The sequence below is a fragment of the Mus pahari genome, chromosome 17, assembly GCF_900095145.1.
Source record: "Mus pahari chromosome 17, PAHARI_EIJ_v1.1, whole genome shotgun sequence".
NCBI classification, from domain to species: Eukaryota; Metazoa; Chordata; class Mammalia; order Rodentia; family Muridae; genus Mus; species Mus pahari.
The window spans coordinates 3,173,324-3,191,918 of record NC_034606.1 but is presented as its reverse complement, the minus strand read 5'-3'; the positions used below and the strand labels follow the sequence as shown (position 1 = coordinate 3,191,918).

General features: G+C 47.1%; 1 protein-coding gene across 1 annotated transcript in view; it reads right to left on the bottom strand.

The window, feature by feature from the left end:
- Positions 1-18,595, bottom strand: part of Spag1 (sperm associated antigen 1) — a 55,558-nt gene that overhangs the window by 7,987 nt on the left and 28,976 nt on the right. The window contains exons 11-15 of the mRNA XM_029547724.1: positions 14,705-14,980; positions 14,320-14,419; positions 9,131-9,283; positions 4,066-4,226; positions 2,021-2,153 (exon numbers count right to left, since the gene is read on the bottom strand). Coding sequence (XP_029403584.1) covers positions 2,021-2,153; positions 4,066-4,226; positions 9,131-9,283; positions 14,320-14,419; positions 14,705-14,980 — 823 coding nt within the window. The remainder of the gene's footprint in view (positions 1-2,020; positions 2,154-4,065; positions 4,227-9,130; positions 9,284-14,319; positions 14,420-14,704; positions 14,981-18,595) is intronic.

The following is an 18,595-nucleotide window of genomic DNA, read 5'->3' as shown; positions in this document are numbered from 1 at the left end:
AGACGGTCCTAAGCTACAGCTCACTGAGACGGTCCTAAGCTACAGCTCACTGAGATGGCCTTAAGCTACAGCTGCTTCAACTAGCACTTATACCTGCAGCCAGCTACAGTGCTCTCTCTCACAGGGGATGAAATTACATCACTGGCAAGCCCACTGCAAACAAAATATAGCCTGATCCAAAACAAGGATGCAGCAGGGTGGAAACAGGGAACTGAACGAGCCTCTGTAATGATATCTGTAAAATGGGTCTGGAAGCTCATAGCCAAGGCCCAAGACCTTGTGGGGAAAAGCGAGTGGCAGAGCAGTCAGGAGACGTTGTGGGATGTAAGTTCAAGGCAGGCATATGGGCGTATGGAGGAGAATGGTCTTGCCAAGGCTTAGGTTAAGGGAGAGAGAAGAGGGTTAGAGGGAGCCCAAGGACACAGCCTGGGCTCAGCCTTCCCAGGGCAGAGCATGGGTGTTCTTGATGAACCTGGGAAAGCAGTGCCTGGCTGGAAGGGAAGGGTGGATCCAGGCCAGGTCACAAAGAAGGGCCTTGTTCCCTTGGGTGACATGCTCACTCTAGCTACAACTGGGAGAGTGGGACAAGAGGAAAGAGAAGGCGGTAGAAAACAGTGGTCTAAGGCAGGTGTGGGGTGGAAAGCCAGTCACTGAGGGCGCACTGAGCAGTGAGCGCACTCGAGAAGCCAAGCGTGCTCAGCTTCTCCAATGAGGAAGGGGAGTCCGGGGTTCAGCAAGCGGAGCCTGGAGGAACAAGGAGAGGAGATAAGTGGAGCCAGGCTCAGGGAGGGTGAGCTGCTCTGGAGCTCTAGCGGGCTCTACAAGGCAAGGTACCAGTCAACGGGGCGCCTGAGGGAGGAGGTCTAGGCACTGAGCTCCGGGCACTCCAGCCAGGCAGCAAGGCCTTCACAGAAACCAGAGAGCCATTTCTGGCCACTGATGAAACAGGAGGAGGAATACTTTTGGATTTAGTGACAATGTTCAGCCAGCAGTGGCCACAAGTGGGACAAGTGTACAAAGCCATGGTAAGAGGCCAGTCAGGGATTTATCTGAGGGACTGGACAGGACTTGATGCTCTTTCAGGGCACCTGGGTCAGGTTTCCAGCATTCACTTGGTAGTTGGGATCCAATACTCTCCTCTGACCTCTGTACCATGTGTACACATGCATCCATGCAGGGAAAACACACATATTTTTTTAAAAAGAGGGTGGAGTAGAAATTATATAAATACAGTACATATATAGTAAATTCTCAAAAAAAAAAAAAAAAAACTTTAAAGATTGTATGATACAGCTAGAAAAATGCCTGAAACTGATCTTTCTTTCTCTCCGTTATCACATACCCTACCTACTTCCACCAAATCCCTAAAGAATCAGAAGTGGTAAGGATGGTATAGGCTGCATTCTAGAGCAGCCTTCCAGTTACTACTATGCACTGTTAAAAAGAAAAAAAGACAGGCCTTTAGCACTTCAGAAGCGAAAGGACACAGCCCCATAAGACAGTCTTTTGAACAGTACTGGTCACCTCAACCCTACACCAGCTTCTACACTGGGCAGAGCTTAGACCCAGTGTGCTGCAGCCTGGCCAGGCAGACAGTGCAGAGCCAGAGCAGGACCAGCTCAGTTACCAAAGATGCTCAGGGGAGCAGGGCATCAGACCTTCATCCTCCCAGTCCCTCTCCTATCTCTGTAGTCCAGCTCTTTCAGAGATGCCCAGGACAGCTTGCATACTGATTCCTAGAAGCATTACATGGAGTTAAGGAATTGTAGTAAGCTAACTTCTCAAAAGTTATTTTAAAATAATCAAAACTGGGCTGGAGAGATGGCTCAATGGTTAAGAGCACAGGCTGTTTTTCCAGAGGATGTGGGTTCTATTCCCAGCAACCACATGGCAGCTCCCACCTGTCTGTCTATAATGCTAGTTCCAGGGGATCCAACACCCTCAACACTAAAGCACATAAAATGAATAAATAAAATAATCAACACTATTCAAAGACCTACATAAATCACAAAGAACTTGCCTGTTTGTATAGATGGCACAAGCCTTGCTGTTAATCTTTAAGCATTCGTTGTATTTACTAATGGCATCTTTATAATTTTTGTCCTTTACAAGTTGATTTCCTTCTTCCTTGAGGGCTTGAAACATTTTTTCATCTATAGGACCAAGAAAATAAACACATAGAGAAAACATTTCTGTAAATACATCTATAAAATCTTAAGAACAATTATCAGAAAACTCTCCATTGCAGAGCTGCACCCTCACACATGAGGTGCTAGGCTAAACAGAACAAAACATAAAATTAAAAAGGAGAAGCTAGCCAGGCGTGGTGGCGCACGCCTTTAATCCCAGCACTCGGAAGGCAGAGGCAGGCGGATTTCTGAGTTCGAGGCCAGCCTGGTCTACAGAGTGAGTTCNAGGACAGCCAGGGCTATACAGAGAAACCCTGTCTCGAAAAAAAAAAAAAAAAAAAAAAAAAGGAGAAGCTGCTGAATGTATGAATAGTTATGATGCTGTTGCTTTCAAATTATGAGAATAAAGTGCAGTGCTACCATGTTACACACATAAGAGAGTGAGGTGCCACTGTGTTACACACATAAGAGAGTGAGGTGCCACTGTGGTACACATGCTGGAGAGTGCAGGGCCACTGTGTTACACACGCTGCAGAGTGCAGTGCCACTGTGTTACACACGCTGCCATGTCTTCTCTTCCCCTTTGACAATCTGGAGACACTAAGAGGAACAAGAACTGTGTTAGAGACCACGGTAGTCATCCATATACCAGGACACTCTCACACCCAGCTGCTCCAGTGAACCCACTAGACCACAGCTTCAGTAATTACAAAGCACACTGTCTCTGTAAGCACTTGGGTATTAGTACTTTAGACATTTCATGAAGCTGGAATTATGGCAGAATAAGTCTATGAAATGGCTACAAATACCATCAGGGAGTGGGCATGGTGGTCCATGCTGGAGGTCCCAGCACTTGGGAGGGACAAGTGGGAGGACCAGCACTCAGGGTGATTTTTGGTTCCAGTGTGGACCATGGGAAAACCCTTACTCAAAACCCGCAAAGCTGGGTACTGGAGGCATGGTTCAGTAGTTACGAACACTATGCTCTTGTAGAGCACCCAAGCTTGGTATGCAGCACGCATGGCTGACACTTCAGACCTCTGTGAGCACATGCACACACACCCACATACACACAATTTAAAAACCTGGGGACTGGAAAGAAGACGGCTCAGTGGTTAAGAACCGTCTTCTTTCTTGCTTCTTTCTACTTGCTGCTCTTACAGAGGACCTGGGTTCAATTCCTAGTGCCTACATGGTGGCTCACAACCACCTGTACCCTCTTCTGACACCAGGCATATATGTGGTGCACATACATACATGCAGATAAAGTACTCATACACAGAAAACAAATGTTCAAAAACAAAAGATTCGATGAATAGCGTCAAACCTTAAAGCTAGGTGTGATATTTACTCAGCATCCAAGTTTCCCTACTGTATATCTGCATGCTATTACCTTAGAACTGATTCTCTGCACATGCGGTGTGTGTATGTGACTGTGGACAGGCATGTCCCACAGCAAGCATGTGGCACTCAGAGGCAATCTCAGGCTGTCTGTATCTCCTTCCACCATGGGTCTTAGACACTGAGCACAGCAAGCACCTTTCCAGACTGAGCCACTCACCACCCCTGAATCAGCTTTCTGGTTTATTTTTAACACAGCACTCTTAATCCTTTTAAGTTGCCACATTGTCTCCTGGAAAGCTTAATAATTTCTTCCTCCTCCTTTTCTTCCTTCCTTCCTCTTCCTCCTCCTCCTCCTCTTCCTCCTCCTTCCCCTGAATAATGCCAGCTCCACATTAAGACATTGCCACCGGCTTGGTTACTCCCTACCTGCCTGCCTTTCCTGTACACAAGGACGGAGGTGAGAAGCAGCTTCCGAAATCGTGTTAGGAGGGAGGAAGGCCTGAGCCCACGTCTGACACCATGGAAGGCCTGAGCCCACGTCTGACACAATGGTTCAGCTCCCTCATGAGGAGACATAGGTAGTCCTCCATACCTGTGATGCTGGGCATGCACTTGTTGGGACAGGGATCTTGGTCTGGGGTCTCTGCAGCAGGGAGCCAAACTCGCAGTGGCTCAGATGCAGGTACAGCTGGGATGGGTGGCAGTCTCTCCCGCCATTTTGATCCATCTAGCTCTGTTAAGATTCGTGCTATTCTAAAGAGAAAATGAACTGTTAGTATTAATCAAGGGATTAATGTTTTATATTAATGAAGGTTTGATCAAGAGTCAGACTAACAACTGCGTGGTGAAACACACCTTTAATCCCACCACCCCGGAAGGAGATGCAGGCTAATCTCTGAGAGTTCAAGGCCAGCAGAGTCTACAGAGTGAGTTCCAGGGCTACACAGAGAATTCCTATCTCAAAAATACAAAAACAAAAACAGCCAGACAGACAGACCAGTCAGAGTAACCCGGCTGCGCTTCTGTGTTCTTCTTAGATGCAGAAAAACAGGCAGTCCATATAAACTGAAATGTTTCCAAAGGGTTTTCAAAGTTGGCAATGCTTATGTAAGTACACCATTTTCTTTTCCTTTTCCTGTGTTTGTGTTTTGAGACAGCATTTCTCTGTGCAGCCGTAGCTGGTCTGGAGTTCCCTCTGTACCCCAGGCACTGCCCACGGCTGGGAAGGCTGATTGCTAACTACTGGGCTGCACTTGTTAGATCTATGATTACACATACTGTTATTTTAAAAGTTTTATATTTATATACAGTTGATTATAATATACAGGATTCTCTCTATAGTTTCTTACGTAGAAATTTCCATCATAAACTGTAGCTATAACTACATCTCATTGGCTGAGTGTGAAAATATAAATTTGAAAGTTAATGTATAATCAACCACAGCTGTAGAACAAAAGATTTTGAAAGGGGGGATTTTAAAGCAAAATTTGTATTACCACAAGAGAGGAAGGGAGAGGAGGCTGGAAAGAGATGCAGTGATTTGGGGGTGGGGGTGGGGTGGAGGTTAGTAAGGCAAGGAGTCTTGCATGCTAAGCTCCTGGAGAGGGAGAGAGGCAGATGTTAACAAACGGCAAAAACAAAGTACAGATGTTTACAAAGAAAAGTTTCTGATGTCTGATTTTCCACAATGGACTGTAATAAATGGAAAGGCATGGAAATGGAAATGGCATCGCAGAAATGAAATGAAATTATTTAATTAAGAACATGGAAACCGGGCCTGGCAGTGGTGGCGCGCGCCTTTAATCCCAGCACTTGGGAGGCAGAGGCAGGCGGATTTCTGAGTTCGAGGCCAGCCTGGTCTACAAAGTGAGTTCCAGGACAGCAAGGGCTATACAGAGAAACCCTGTCTCAAAAAACAAAAAACAAAAAAACAAAAAACAAGAAAACCAAACAAAACAAACAAAAGAACATGGAAACCCTACAGCTTCCTCATCTTTCTTATAAAATAACGGAACTTTTAAATGACATTAGAAAGTGACAGCCTTCAAGTCAAATGCTCTGAGACTATCCTCCTAGGTAAATGTTCAATACCAACAGCAGAAAGTTAAACATAGGGTCAGCACTGGCCCAGAAATGTCCTTCCTACATATATACCAGAGGAGGAGGCAGGGAGCAAATGAAACTTATCCAGGGTGTCCATACACACACCATTTGTAATAGCAAAATGGTGCAAATAACCAAACTGACCACCACCTGACAGATTAACAACAAGCTATGACCTGGGCATACATGACTAGCACACCCTCCATGGGAGCTCAGCACTGACTCGCGCCACACCACAGAGAACGCAGGAGCATCACACACAACAGCACAGAATATGACTCTATTTCTATGAAATACTCAGAATGGGTAAATCCATGAGACAGAAAGCAGACTGCCAGGACTGAAGAGGGAGAGTGTCTGCCTGGTGGGGTCAGGGCTGCCTGAGGGTGACAGGAAGCAGATGAGACAACGGAAGGGATCACTGCACAACTCCGTGCTCACCACGCACCATGGACTGTGCACTGGAAGGTGTTTAGTCTTCTGTAAACTTTCTCTTGTGTTTTAAAAAGAACAATGCAGAAAGTTGAGAATCAAGAAGCTCTCCCTCTACACTTCATGCCATTTAGCCCACTGCCACAAACCTTCAGCCCATTCTTTGGCTTCCTGAAATACAATGGCAGTGTGAGCATACACGTGTACATGTGTGCACACAAAGGCCCGAGGTTGACATCAGATGTCGTTCTCAATCACTGTTCGTTTATTGTGGCAGGTCACCCAGTTGAACCCAGAGCTCACCTATCAACAAGTCAGCTAACGGTTTGCTCAGAGGCATCCCATCTCCCTCCTAGTGCTGAGTGACAGCAGCAGCTTGCTCATGGGGCACTTCGACAGACTGGGGATCTACACTCTGGTCCTCAGGCTGATGTGGCAAGTGCTTTGTCTACTGAGGCATCTCTTCTGGCCTAAATACCTTTGGGGGGTCAGGACCCTGAGAACTGCCTGAAGACTGGGACTTCAGGACAACGGTCTAGCATGCATGAGGCAGGTTCAATCCCTGAGCTGAAAAAGGACAGAAGGGGTGGGGGGAGCAAGGTGTGATTGCGCACGCCTTTGATCCCAGTCCTTGGGAAGCAGAGGCAGGAGGATCTCTGATTTTGAAGGCAGCCTGATTTACAGAGTAGTTACATAACAGTCAGGGCCACCCAGAGACATCCTGCCTCAACAAAACAAAACAAAACATAGACAGAAAAAAAGAAAGAAAAGAAGAAAAGAAAAAGTGGGTATTGCCAGGTAGAAGATAGGCAAATTAAAGGCAAAACCCCCAAGCCGAAGTTTACATAAGCTTTCTGTGTGGAGAGCACACTCACTCAACACCTTTTAATTCAGGATATCAACCTCACAACACAGCTATGACAGTGGATACAGTGTAACTCACAACCTTATGAAGTGTTTAGTAAAATGGCAAGAAAAGGAATTCACAGAAAGAAACTCATTGCAAGGCAATGCTCCCCCACAGCCCATCCACACTTGGGAGTCCTCCCCTGATCCCATCCACACTTGGGAGTTCTTTCTTGCTTTTCTTAATAAATCTATTTTGCTTTAGTAAAACACACACACACACACACACACACACACACACAGAGTGGGAGCTTGCAAAGAACATAACAATTGAAATGGACACCCAAGGAGGCCATTGTTGTGGGAACTGAGAAAGGGGACCTAAGAATGCTGAACAGAGGTAGCTGCTGGCTTTCCGAGGAGATGTGTGCTCTCTCCTACAAGAGAGCTAGGAGACCAAACCCCATCCTAGCCTTCAGGGAAGCAAATGACTGGCAGTGTGGGGTGCTGCGTGATGCGTGGTAAGTGTGGCAGTGTGGGGTGCTTCGTGATATGTGGTAAGGCTTTCTGGTTCTGGTGGCTCACTACCAAGGAGCTTGTGGATAACTGAGGCTGGGTTTTGTCTAGTGTTGCCATGGGTAACCAATACAAGCCAATACCTGGAGAACTTGGTACTAAAAGTGTTCTTGGTTTAGGGATTTATAGCATTATCATTATCATTTTTGAGCTAGGGTCTCACTACCTAGCCATGGCTAGGTGGCCCTTGCTATGCAGACCCAGCTGGCCTTGAATTCTTGCCTTCCAGATGTATGCCACTCTGCCTGGTCACTTTGGCTGCTGCTGGTGTTGCTGGGATAGTTGCATGTGTAGGTGAGGGGGTATGTGTGTGCATGCATGAGCATACACATATGCATGTGTTATGATGGCACTCAACTCTAAGATGCATTTATGTATGTATTTTATGTATGTCAGTCTCTATTTGCATGTATGCCTACTTGACAAAAGAGGGCATCAAATCCCATTGTAGCTGATCATGAGCCACCTTGTAGTTGCTGGGCACTGAACTCAGGACTTCTGCAAGAGCACCCAGTGCTCTTAACTGCTGAGGTCCCAGACTCAGTCCTAAATCTGAAATTCAGGAAGTTTCCAATCCAGAATCTTTACAGGTTTGGGATACTGGGACTTTGTATGTACCTTTCTTCCAAAGAGCTGAGTGACTGCCGAGGGAAAGCTCTAGGCAAAGCAGTCTGGGACCCCGGGGAATGCCAGCATGGATGACTGTGAGCCAGTCCACCCTCACTGTCATCCTGCGCACACATCCTTCTGGCACTGTCTCAGCACGCATCAGAGACACTTCTAGTGACGCCTCTGCAGTAGCCATGGCTATGTGGCCAAAGCCAGCTACAATCCATCCATCGCTCGGTCCTGCCTGGGGCCCTCAGTCTTACGCTGTCCTCTAACTATATTCTAGCTTGCTGAGAGGCAGAGACCATACCACTGAGATCTGTCTTTTGTCTTTTGCAGATGTGTGAAGCACAGCACACCAAGACCAGTACAGGGTCCAGGACAGCCCAGGAATTCTGAGAAACGGCCATTTGGGGAAATGGAATTAGAAAGTACTATGTGTAACTAGAAAGTGTTATCCGATGCATAACTTTCAGTTTATGCTGAGTAGTATGAAGTGTGTGTTGTTAGGGTTGAGCTCAGGGTCATGCACTATGTTCGCTTCCAGCCCGAGTCGGGTCGGAAGGCACTTGCTGTCTCACTCCCCTTCGGGAGATGAGTTGGTCAGAGTTTTAATTAGATCAAACTCTCAGTTATATTATCTCCTCCTCCTCCTCCTCCTCCTCCTCCTCTTCCTCCTCCTCCTGGGCATCTGCTTACAAGGACACATGAGCAGGTGCAAGAAGCATCCATGGTAACACATGCACTACTCACAAGAACACGCGAGCCCTGCGAGGTGTACAGTGGTCTGCTCACAGCACCTACTTAGAGCTTGCCCTGGTGTCAGTGTGACTTAGACATCCACAAAAACACCTTCTAATACCCAGACTGAAGAAGCACATGGAAGTTGTACACATGTTGTGAAGATGAAGTAACTTCACAGAAATAAATACACAGATGTGAGGGGATAAAGCTAAGAAATACGAGGGAATCATTAGAAATCAAGCTGGCAAGAGTGGGTGTTGACATAAAATGAGTGAAAACCCAGGAAATGGGGTAGCGTGATCCTTCTATAACAGAGGCCCCCAGAAGGTGACCTCAGACTAGCTTACCTGTTAGCACTGTCGCTCGCCAGCTGGATGCCACAGTCTATCTGCAGCACTATTTTATAGTCCACATATGCATTCCTGTATTGCTCTAAGGTCTCATAGGCCATTGCTCGCCGGAGAAGAGGCTTCACTGAGAATGGATGAAGTTCCAGAGCCCTAAGAGGACAAGACAGTACATGCCATTTACTTGAGAAGGATCCTTTAATTTGTATTTAGCAATGCAGACTGCAGTGCTGGACCCCTAAGCATCACACCTGATATTTCACCCTGGGGTCCTGGCAATCTATCAGAAAGGCAAACCCAAAGTTAAACAGCTATCACACTGTCCTTGAACCCACCGACCAGAAAGCATACTACTGTCCTTGGGCCACTATGAACAACCACACATATCTGCCTGCCATGCCAGAGCTTAAGAGGTGAAGACAGATTTGCTGGGGCTCACTGGCCAGCCAGTCTGAGAGAGTCCTTAAGTTCCGAGTTCAGTGAATGTCTTTGTCTTAATAAAATGGGGAGTGGCTGTGGAGGATGCTCACCACTGGCTTACACACACACACAGACACACACACACACATACACAACACACGCAGAGACACAGACACACATACAACACACAGACAGACACACATAACACACACATATGCAACACACACACAGACACAGAAAAACAGACACACATAATACACAGACACACACACATTCTTCATCGTATTCATATATTTAACAAGGTGCCTTACTACTAAACCACAAGAACTTGCATGTTTTTAGTCAGCTTTCTAACACTTTCTATGGTTCAATTCTATTGATTATAAAAAAGGGGATCAAGGGCTAAGCCTATGACTGTTTATTAGTCACAAGCTTTCATCTTGCACTTTCAGTATCACTAAAGATAAATTTCATCTGGGAGGCCAGAGAATGTGGAGGTGTTCCCCGCCACACCCGAGTCACCTCCATTCCAGCATGCTTTCATTGCTCAAGACACCACAGATCCAATCAAGAGGGCCCAAGCTTGGAATCTAAATTGACAAAATGGGACACAAAACTCTTAGTACTTCCTAACATAGGAAATGAAGGGTTAGGGTTTTCATTCTTTGACTACATCTTGAAAACGAACGTGAGCTTGTAAATGGAAATGCCAGTGAAGAAAACGGTCTCCAACCACAACCACAGGCAGGTGGTGGGCATCAAGAGCTCACCAGGAGGCCAGCTGCGACCCTCAGGCGTCTGCAGTGGGCAAGTCTGTCAGAAGTTGGCAAAAACACGCAAAAGCAGAGGATGGCAGCCAACCTTAGCCTATCTAGATACTCTAAACAGGAAGCTGTCCGGAGATGTGTGTGTGTGTTCGTACGTGTGTGCGCATGCACTTGTGAGTGCCCATGTTTCCAACAACTTCAAGAGTTCTTCTGACCAACAGAAGGATGATGTGGTTTGGGGGTTGTCTTGTTATGTGTTTGTTTTCTTTTGGCTGATAAACAATTATGCAAAAAAAAACCCCCACTTTTTAAAGCATTGTTTCTCCCAGTTTTGCTTAGGCATGATAGCTTCTGTATCTCACACGGAGCCTGCAAACTAAAATGTGGAGAAGCTGAGGAACGAGGGGCCCAGAGCCTCGTGCATACCACCAAAATTCCCAAGAGTGATTCTGCAAACCACCTCCGGGAAACACTGCCTCTCCAGAGACACATAAACATTCATCTTCAGAGCGGAGAGCCAGTCAGGTTCAAACCCACTGCTGTTCTTGATGAGCTCTTAGCACCCACACAGGAGGGCTTCACAACCGCCTGTTACCCCAGCTCCACAGGGTCTGATACCTTCTGAAAAGAAATGAAATTTAGGGCCTAGGATTCATGTAACTTATGAGTTGTTTTGTTGTTTTGTGAGCTTAGAAGCCTGAGGCTGGGAATTTAAGGTTCAAATAATGTAAGACACAAAGGGTTCCTTTGATGTAAACTTAAGGTTAAAAATTGCCCAGGCGGGCCCAGGCTGCCTTGAAACTAGAATCAATTAGCCACAAAGATAAGAGAAAGGAATGCAGGAACTGGTCTGAGCTATCAAGGCTGACTCAACGGCCATCTGGCAGGAAGGCACCTCCCTTAGCTTACTAAAGTCATACATTAACCAGACCTCCTGCTGTCCCCGAGAAACCCTTGAAATTCCTAAATATTTTAGCCTGCACATACTATTCTGCTGACTTGTAATCGCCTTGCTATGTTTGAATGAGCCAATCACATGTAACCGTGCCAATTCTCCCCATCCCCCGACCCTTACCCTATTAAAAACCCCTAGCTTTTGAGTCTCAAGGTCGGTGCCTCTGCCTCCTGCATGAGGTACGCGCTGGCCCGGAGCTCCGCCATTAAACTGCCTCGTGCTTTTGCATCAAGACGGTCTGTCTATCGTGTTTTTTGGGGACANCCTGACTCCCGTAACCTGAGGACCTGAGGGGGTCCCCGAGAGGGGGTCCTACACCTTCTTCTGGCCTCCTTAGGTACTACACATACATACACAGACACATACACACACATACACAAACACATTGTTTTCAGATCTTGGACTGGAGAGATGGCTTAGCTGTTAGGACCTGAGCCTGATTCCAGTACCCATGGAAGGTGACTCACAACCACCCATAACCCCAGCTCTTCAGGCATTCACATGTGCTACACATGCACACACATGTGGCACACACATGCACACACATGATTAAGTTCCTTAAAAAAATTAAATACTATAAACAATATCTTCACAGGTAAAAAGGTTTCCCTAGTTTAAAATGTCTGGTTTGGTTTTTCTGAGTCAGGATTTAATGTAGCCTATGCTGGCCTCAAACTCTATAGCATAGGATAACCTTCAGTTCCTAATCCCACTGCCTCCATCTCCCAATTGCTGGGATTACAGGTGTGAGACATGACTCCTGGCTTCTCTTCCAAAGTTTGACTTATAATCCCACTTATCTGGTAATAAGAGCTATGGAACTCCTCAGAAAGCAAAGATTATTCTGAAAACTAAATAGGAAGCCTCTTTGAAAATGCGTGCAGTCTTTGGAGCTAGAAGAGATAGTTACACATTTTACTAATAAACTATTCCTTGTTCATGTAGATTCAAATATACCCATAGTTGAGCATGCTCCTGAAGGTACATCATGTCTTCTTTCCCATTAAACTTGGAGAGGACTTCCAGGGACTCCACTGGAAGACCAGCAGACTCAACTAACCTGAACCATTGAGGGTTCCCAGAGACTGAACCACCAACTAAAGAACATACAAGGGCTAGAACTAGCCACCCCCCCCACACACACAGATGTGCAGCCTGGTCTTCATGCAGGTCCCCCAACAACTGGAGAGGGGACTATCCCTGAGACTGTTGCCTGCCTGTGCATTCTATTCTTCTAACTGGGCTGGCTTATCTGGCTTCAGTGGGAGAGGATGTACATAGTAGTACATAGTCCTGTAGTGACTTGAGGCGCCAGAGTGGGTTGATACCCAGGGGGGACCTCCCCCTTCTCAGAGAAGGGGATGGGGGAGAGGGGAGGGGGACTAGGAGGAGGGATGATGTACATTAAATGAATGAATGAATGAATGAATAATGAAAAAATGTGAGAATACAAGCATCCTAATAGATACCATCCCCAGCTTGTCCTGCTGGGATGCTCACCAGGTATCACAGAAAACAGCTAAGTAGGTCAGCCTCCACAGAGGTCAGCCTTGACTAGTAGAGCCACATTCCTGGGCTGAGAACACAGGTCTGAGGTCACGCCCTAAGCAAAGGCCCTCCTCCCTTCCCAGCAGGCCCCCTGCTCTCCTTCAGGACCATGCCTCCTCCTGCAGCCCCAGGGCGCAGGTCTGGAGTTCCGTCTGGGTTTCCTCTGAGGAAGGACATTAGAAAGAAGTGCTTAGGTGAGAGAGAGGATGCTCACTGCCAGGCACAGCACACCTGCCCCACACTCAGCGGCCCTCTGAACCACAGCAATGGCAAACATTGACAGGTTCTGTGGGGAATGAGCCAAGATCCGGGCCATCTGATTGTGTTCACGGTGGTATGCTCATGCCATGACAGACTGCAAGCTGCCCACCTGATGTCCGCTAACTCACGAACTCCTAAAAACAAAGCAGTTAGCTAATGGGAGCCAGCATGACTATGGATGGAGACAAGCCAAACCAAAAGATAAATGCTAGTCTATCAAATGCCAATCTATAATACTGGCAAAACCAAAACAACCAAGCAATGTAAAGCTCTCTTCAGATAATGGAAGCACCGACACTATTAAGCTTAATCACATCAACAAACTGACCGAGTCAATGAAGGAAACTGTTTGCCTTATAAACAGGGCTCAAAGATTTATTGTCCAGACTTCTGAGAGTGAAAGGCGTGGCACACTAATAATATAAAACAGCAGGAGGAAACCAGGCCTGTGTCAGTCAGTGTAGAACATCACTTCTTATTGTTTTCAGATGTGCTAATAAGTGACTTCTTGCCAAAGGGTTTATCACTTAATAGTAAAAGAAAACAAGATGTTTGATTCATGTGCCTATACTCATCCAGCCTCGCAGGTTACTGAGCATCACCTATGAGTGAGATGCGGCAGAGAGCCCAGAACTAAATCCAATACACTGAATGGGCTGGGAGTCTACAGGTGCAACAGGACCAGGACCAGTGTTAGAGCCTTCGATGGCCAGGGCACCAGGAGAAACCTAGAACGTAGGCTAGAGGCAGAGCTGAGAGTATAACCTTATCTAGAATATGGTGGGGAAAGGCCTCCAACACGGGGCAGGGAGAGGAAGGAAGTGGTCCAGTTTGGGGAGCAGGTGGTGCCAAGGAACTTGCTCTGGAGGGCAGTACTCAGTCCCTGAATGCTTGCTGGAGACAATTTGAGCAAAATCCAGTAGAAGTTACCCTGGTGGCCAGGTGTTCCGGAGCAAGTTACCTCCGGTAATCCAGAGAGAGAGGGAAAACCCATAGATTATGGTAGGAGCAGGGGGAAAAGGGTTGTATAATTTTTCAATAGTTTGTGTGTGTGTGTGTGTGTGTGTGTGTGTGTGTGTGTGTGTGTGTAGATGTGGGGATTTTTTACATTCTCGTCACAACAACTTATGAGTAGTTTTAAGAAACTAGGCTCTTTCATAGAAAACTTGGGATACTAAACATTGCCTTCTTCACATTGGCATTACAAGCATCTCTTGACAAACCTGGAGCAGGTTTACCTGTTACAATCCTGGATGCAGTCCCTGCAGTTCCCTTCTTTGAGGTAGCAAGCCGCTCTATTTGAATACAAGATGCTTAGCTCATCCGCATTTGCACTTCCTAAAACCACATTTAATTAAACACAGTTAAATCCCATTAGCAAAATCACAGTTCTCCAAAACAACAGGACTGCAGTCTCAGCAGCACTGCAGTCAGACCTACAGCCTGCTCATCCTGCAGAGCTCCCCAGGAGCTGTCCCCGCACCAGCCACACGGGGAAGGTAGGACAGAGACCCGTGCAAACCTGCCTGGCTAGCACAGGCTCCGCATTCCGAGTATTGTTCCTGGTACCCTTAGTCAGCAGGAAGGAATGCGGGCCAGCGTCTGTCACCACGGCTCGCCTACCTGTGGGTTCCAGCTGCGCTATCGCCACCGAGTATTGCGCAGCTGCCTCCGCAAACTGCCCGCTGCGGAACAGCTCGTTGCCCCGGCTCTTGAGGCCGCTGGGACTGTCAGCGACTCGCGGCTCCTCCGGGTAGTGATTGTCGTTGGTGCCGGCCGTCGCTGTCTCTCGCTGGCCTCCCTGCTGCTCAGCTCGGGGCCCCGGTGTCCGGCCCCGCCGCGACCGCCTGCCACCCTCGCTCCGGACCATCAGCTTCTTCTGAATGTTGCCCATGGCCGCTGTAGAGAAGGGCGCACGGGGAGGTGAGTACATCCCTGTCCCGCGATCCTGCCTGGCCAGTGCGGGCGGCGCCACCCCGCGGGCGGAGTCCCAGCTCCCCCGCCACCCCGAGTGGGCGTCCTGCTCGGCCTGTCCCAGGCTCCCCAAGGACCCCGTCCTGCGCCCATCTGCACTAAGCCAGCCGAGATTAACCCCTTAACTGCTGGAGAGCAAGCGTCTATCAAAACCATCTCCTACACCAGACCACACCTGTCCAGGTAGAGCTTGCATTTATTCCCAATACAGGAATGAGTGAAGTCACTAGAATTTGATCCATACGGTGATGGCTACGCCCAAGTTCAGGGCACCATCTTCCTTATGTGACCGGACTGGGAGAAAACGGTCATTTGAAAGATAAAGTATTTCCAATTCATTTCAAAGTGAATTCAGCAAAATCATAGAGAGTACACAAGCTTAATGAGGCCTTAAAAATAGTAAAACTTGGGCTGGTGAGATGGCTCAGTGGGTAAGAGCACCCGACTGTTCTTCTGAAGGTCTGGAGTTCAAATCCCAGCAACCACATGGTGGCTTACAACCATCCGTAACAAAATCTGTCGCCCTCTTCTGGAGTGTCTGAAGACAGCTACAGTGTACTTACATATAATAAATAAATAAAATCTTTAAAAAAAAATAGTAAAACTTTTCATTCATAACTGTATGTGGTGACTCGTGTCTATAATCACAGCTCTTGGAAGATATGACAAGTTCCAGGCCTGCATGGGCTACAAAAGAAGACTGTCTCAAAATATAAAAACAAAACTGAATTTTCTCCTTAGATGCCTTATTCAAACTGAAGATTTTTAAATTCAACTGCAAGTTTCAGGCATTGTGCTTCAGTTGTGGTGTCAGTATTTAAAGCAGAGTAACTAAGGACCTCATCTCAAAGCAGACTAACTAAGGGCCTCATCTCAAGGCAGAGTAACTAACTAAGGACCTCATCTCAAGGCAGAGTAACTAAGGGCCTCAAATCAAGGCTTGTTCTTTGTTTTGGTTTTGGTTTTTCAAGACAGGGTTTCTCTGTGTAGCCCTGGAACCCATTCCATAGACCAGGCTGGCCTTGAACTCAGAGAAAGCAATGCTTTTTTAAAAAGGCTGGTGGTAAAACGGAGACCGAGGCAGCAGAGCCCAGGAGGCAGCCAGGGTTGCACGCTGAGGTTTCATCTCAAACAAACAAAACCTCACTCACAATACCCTGTTCCCAAGCATTCTTTTTTAACAGTTTCTAATCTGACTTTTCCTGGCTGAGTTTTCCATCCTCTTTCATACGTGGAAAGAAAGGTCAGAGAGAGCCGGGAGAACCACGTTATCTCCTGAAAACCCATGGTGACTGACCACCCGACCACAGCCAATGAGCTAAAGACTGTCAACACAGTGATAAGGCAACAGCTTTCTCCCAGACAGATTCTCATACATAGCCCAGGCTAGCCTGTACTCATGACAAGTCTCTTGCCTCCGCCTTCGGAGTGTTAGAGATTACAGGAGTGAGCCACCATGCTCAAAAGCAAGGTTCATAAAACACCCAATTTCAATCACTAACCAAAAGAGACTCAACTACTGCAACAATAGAACGTATTTTTGATAATCAAAATCAATCACAAGACTGGACCCAGTAGGAGCACAGGGCAAAGCTCCAGTTTTCGCTGGTAGCGACTGGTAGCAACTGCTTGAGTCCTCCCTGAAGCCCCCTGGATGTAAGCACAAGCTGGAGTGATGTGGAAGAGGAATGGGGATGCGCGTCCCTGCTTGCTGAGAACAGACAAAACAAAACAAGAAACCAAAGGGGTTTGGGGGTTTTTTTCCTGCAAAGGTAAGCACAGGGACCTATGGGTCTGGTTGGGAACTCAGTGATGGGACAATGAGGATGGACTGTCAGGAGGCAGTGTCTTAAAGAGATACTGTCCCTGAGGTTGCCAGCGCAAACAGGCTCATCAGAGTGTTTGTGTGTGTGGGGGGGGGGGGGAGGTGAGATCCCCAGGTCCCTGGAGGAATCCCTGAGAAGTCCACTGAAAGGGTAACCCCAGGAGTGTCTTGTGGAGATGGAAGAGTGTTAAGGTGACAGAAGAGGAGCATCTGGGGAAAGGTCAGCAACAATGAGCAGGAGGGGGAGGAGTGGCTAGTGGTGAGGCCTTGGACAAGGGAGTGGTACATAGAGAAAATCTGAGGAAAACACTGTCTTAAAAACACACTAAAATGACACATACCATGACCAAGAGGGATGTCTCTAAAGACTGAAAATGTAGAGGTCAGAGTCATAGCTCAGTGGCTAAGAGCACTGGCTGCTATTGCAGAGGACCCAACTTCAATTCCATCACGCACATACATGGTGGTGCACAACCAGCCATAACTCCATTTCCAGGAGACTCTGATGCACTCTGAGAGCACCAAGTATGCGTGTGGTATAATTACACACATGCTCAATGTTAGAAAGTCAATCAGTCCATCTCAAATACAGTGGTGCACGCCTACAACCCCAGCGCTCAGAAGGCAGAGGTGGGAGATCTCAAGTTCCAGCCCAGCCTGGTCCACACAGCAAGACCTGTCTCAAAAAATAAGACAAACAAAAAGCTACATTGTATGACTGCATTGGTATGAAACAAAAAAATATGCAAAACCATAAAGACAAGACACATGACTAGAGGTGGGCAGCTGGAGCTGTAGATGACAGAGCCCCTGCAAATGTGGTGAGACAGCTTCGAGCCGTGATGGAACCATCTCCGAATTAGCCTAAGTCTGCCAAATTTGAAAATTATGTTGATGAGCAGGAAAGGATGACTGATTGTCTCTTAAACTAAAAGCCCTTCTCTCCAAATAAAGATAACTACACAACCAGGAGAGGAATGGTGGGAAATGTGTGTGTGTGTGTGTGTGTGTGTCTGTGTGTGTCGTATGTTTGTGTCTGTGTGTGTTGTGTGTCTGTGCGTTTGTATGTGTCTGTGTGTCTGTTTGTGTGTGTTTCTGTTTGTGTAAATGTGTGTCTGTGTGTGTTGTGTGTCTGTGTTTGTATGTGTCTGTGTGTCTGTTTGTGTGTGTGTTTGTGTCTCTGTGTGTTTGTGTCTCTGTGTGTTGTGTCTCTGTGTATTTGTGCACATCTGTGTGTGTCTGTGTGTGTGTGGTATGTGTACATGGGTGTGTGTCTATGTGTTTGTGTGTATCTGTATGTTTGTGTCTGTATGTGTGTCTGTGTGTGTTGTGTCTCTGTGTGTGCATGTGTGTCTGTGTGTATCTGTGTGTGTCTGTCTCTGTGTGGTATGTGTACATGGGTGTGTGTCTATGTGTTTGTGTGTATCTGTATGTATCTGTGTGTATCTCTCTGTGTGTGGTATGTGTACATGGGCGTGTGTCTATGGATGTCTAGGCAAACTATCACTGAGCCTTACATCACTGTCACCAGAAACCTGAAGCAGGATGGTCGTCCTAGATTACTACATAGATTCCTAAGATGTTTCTCTCTGATGGTCTCTGTGGCAAGTACCCCAGATGCAATGCCACCCACACCCACCCCTGCTTCAGATCCTCAGAGAGTGGAGCTTCAAGGGAACAGCCAGGACTACATAGATACCCTGGAGAGAGAGAGA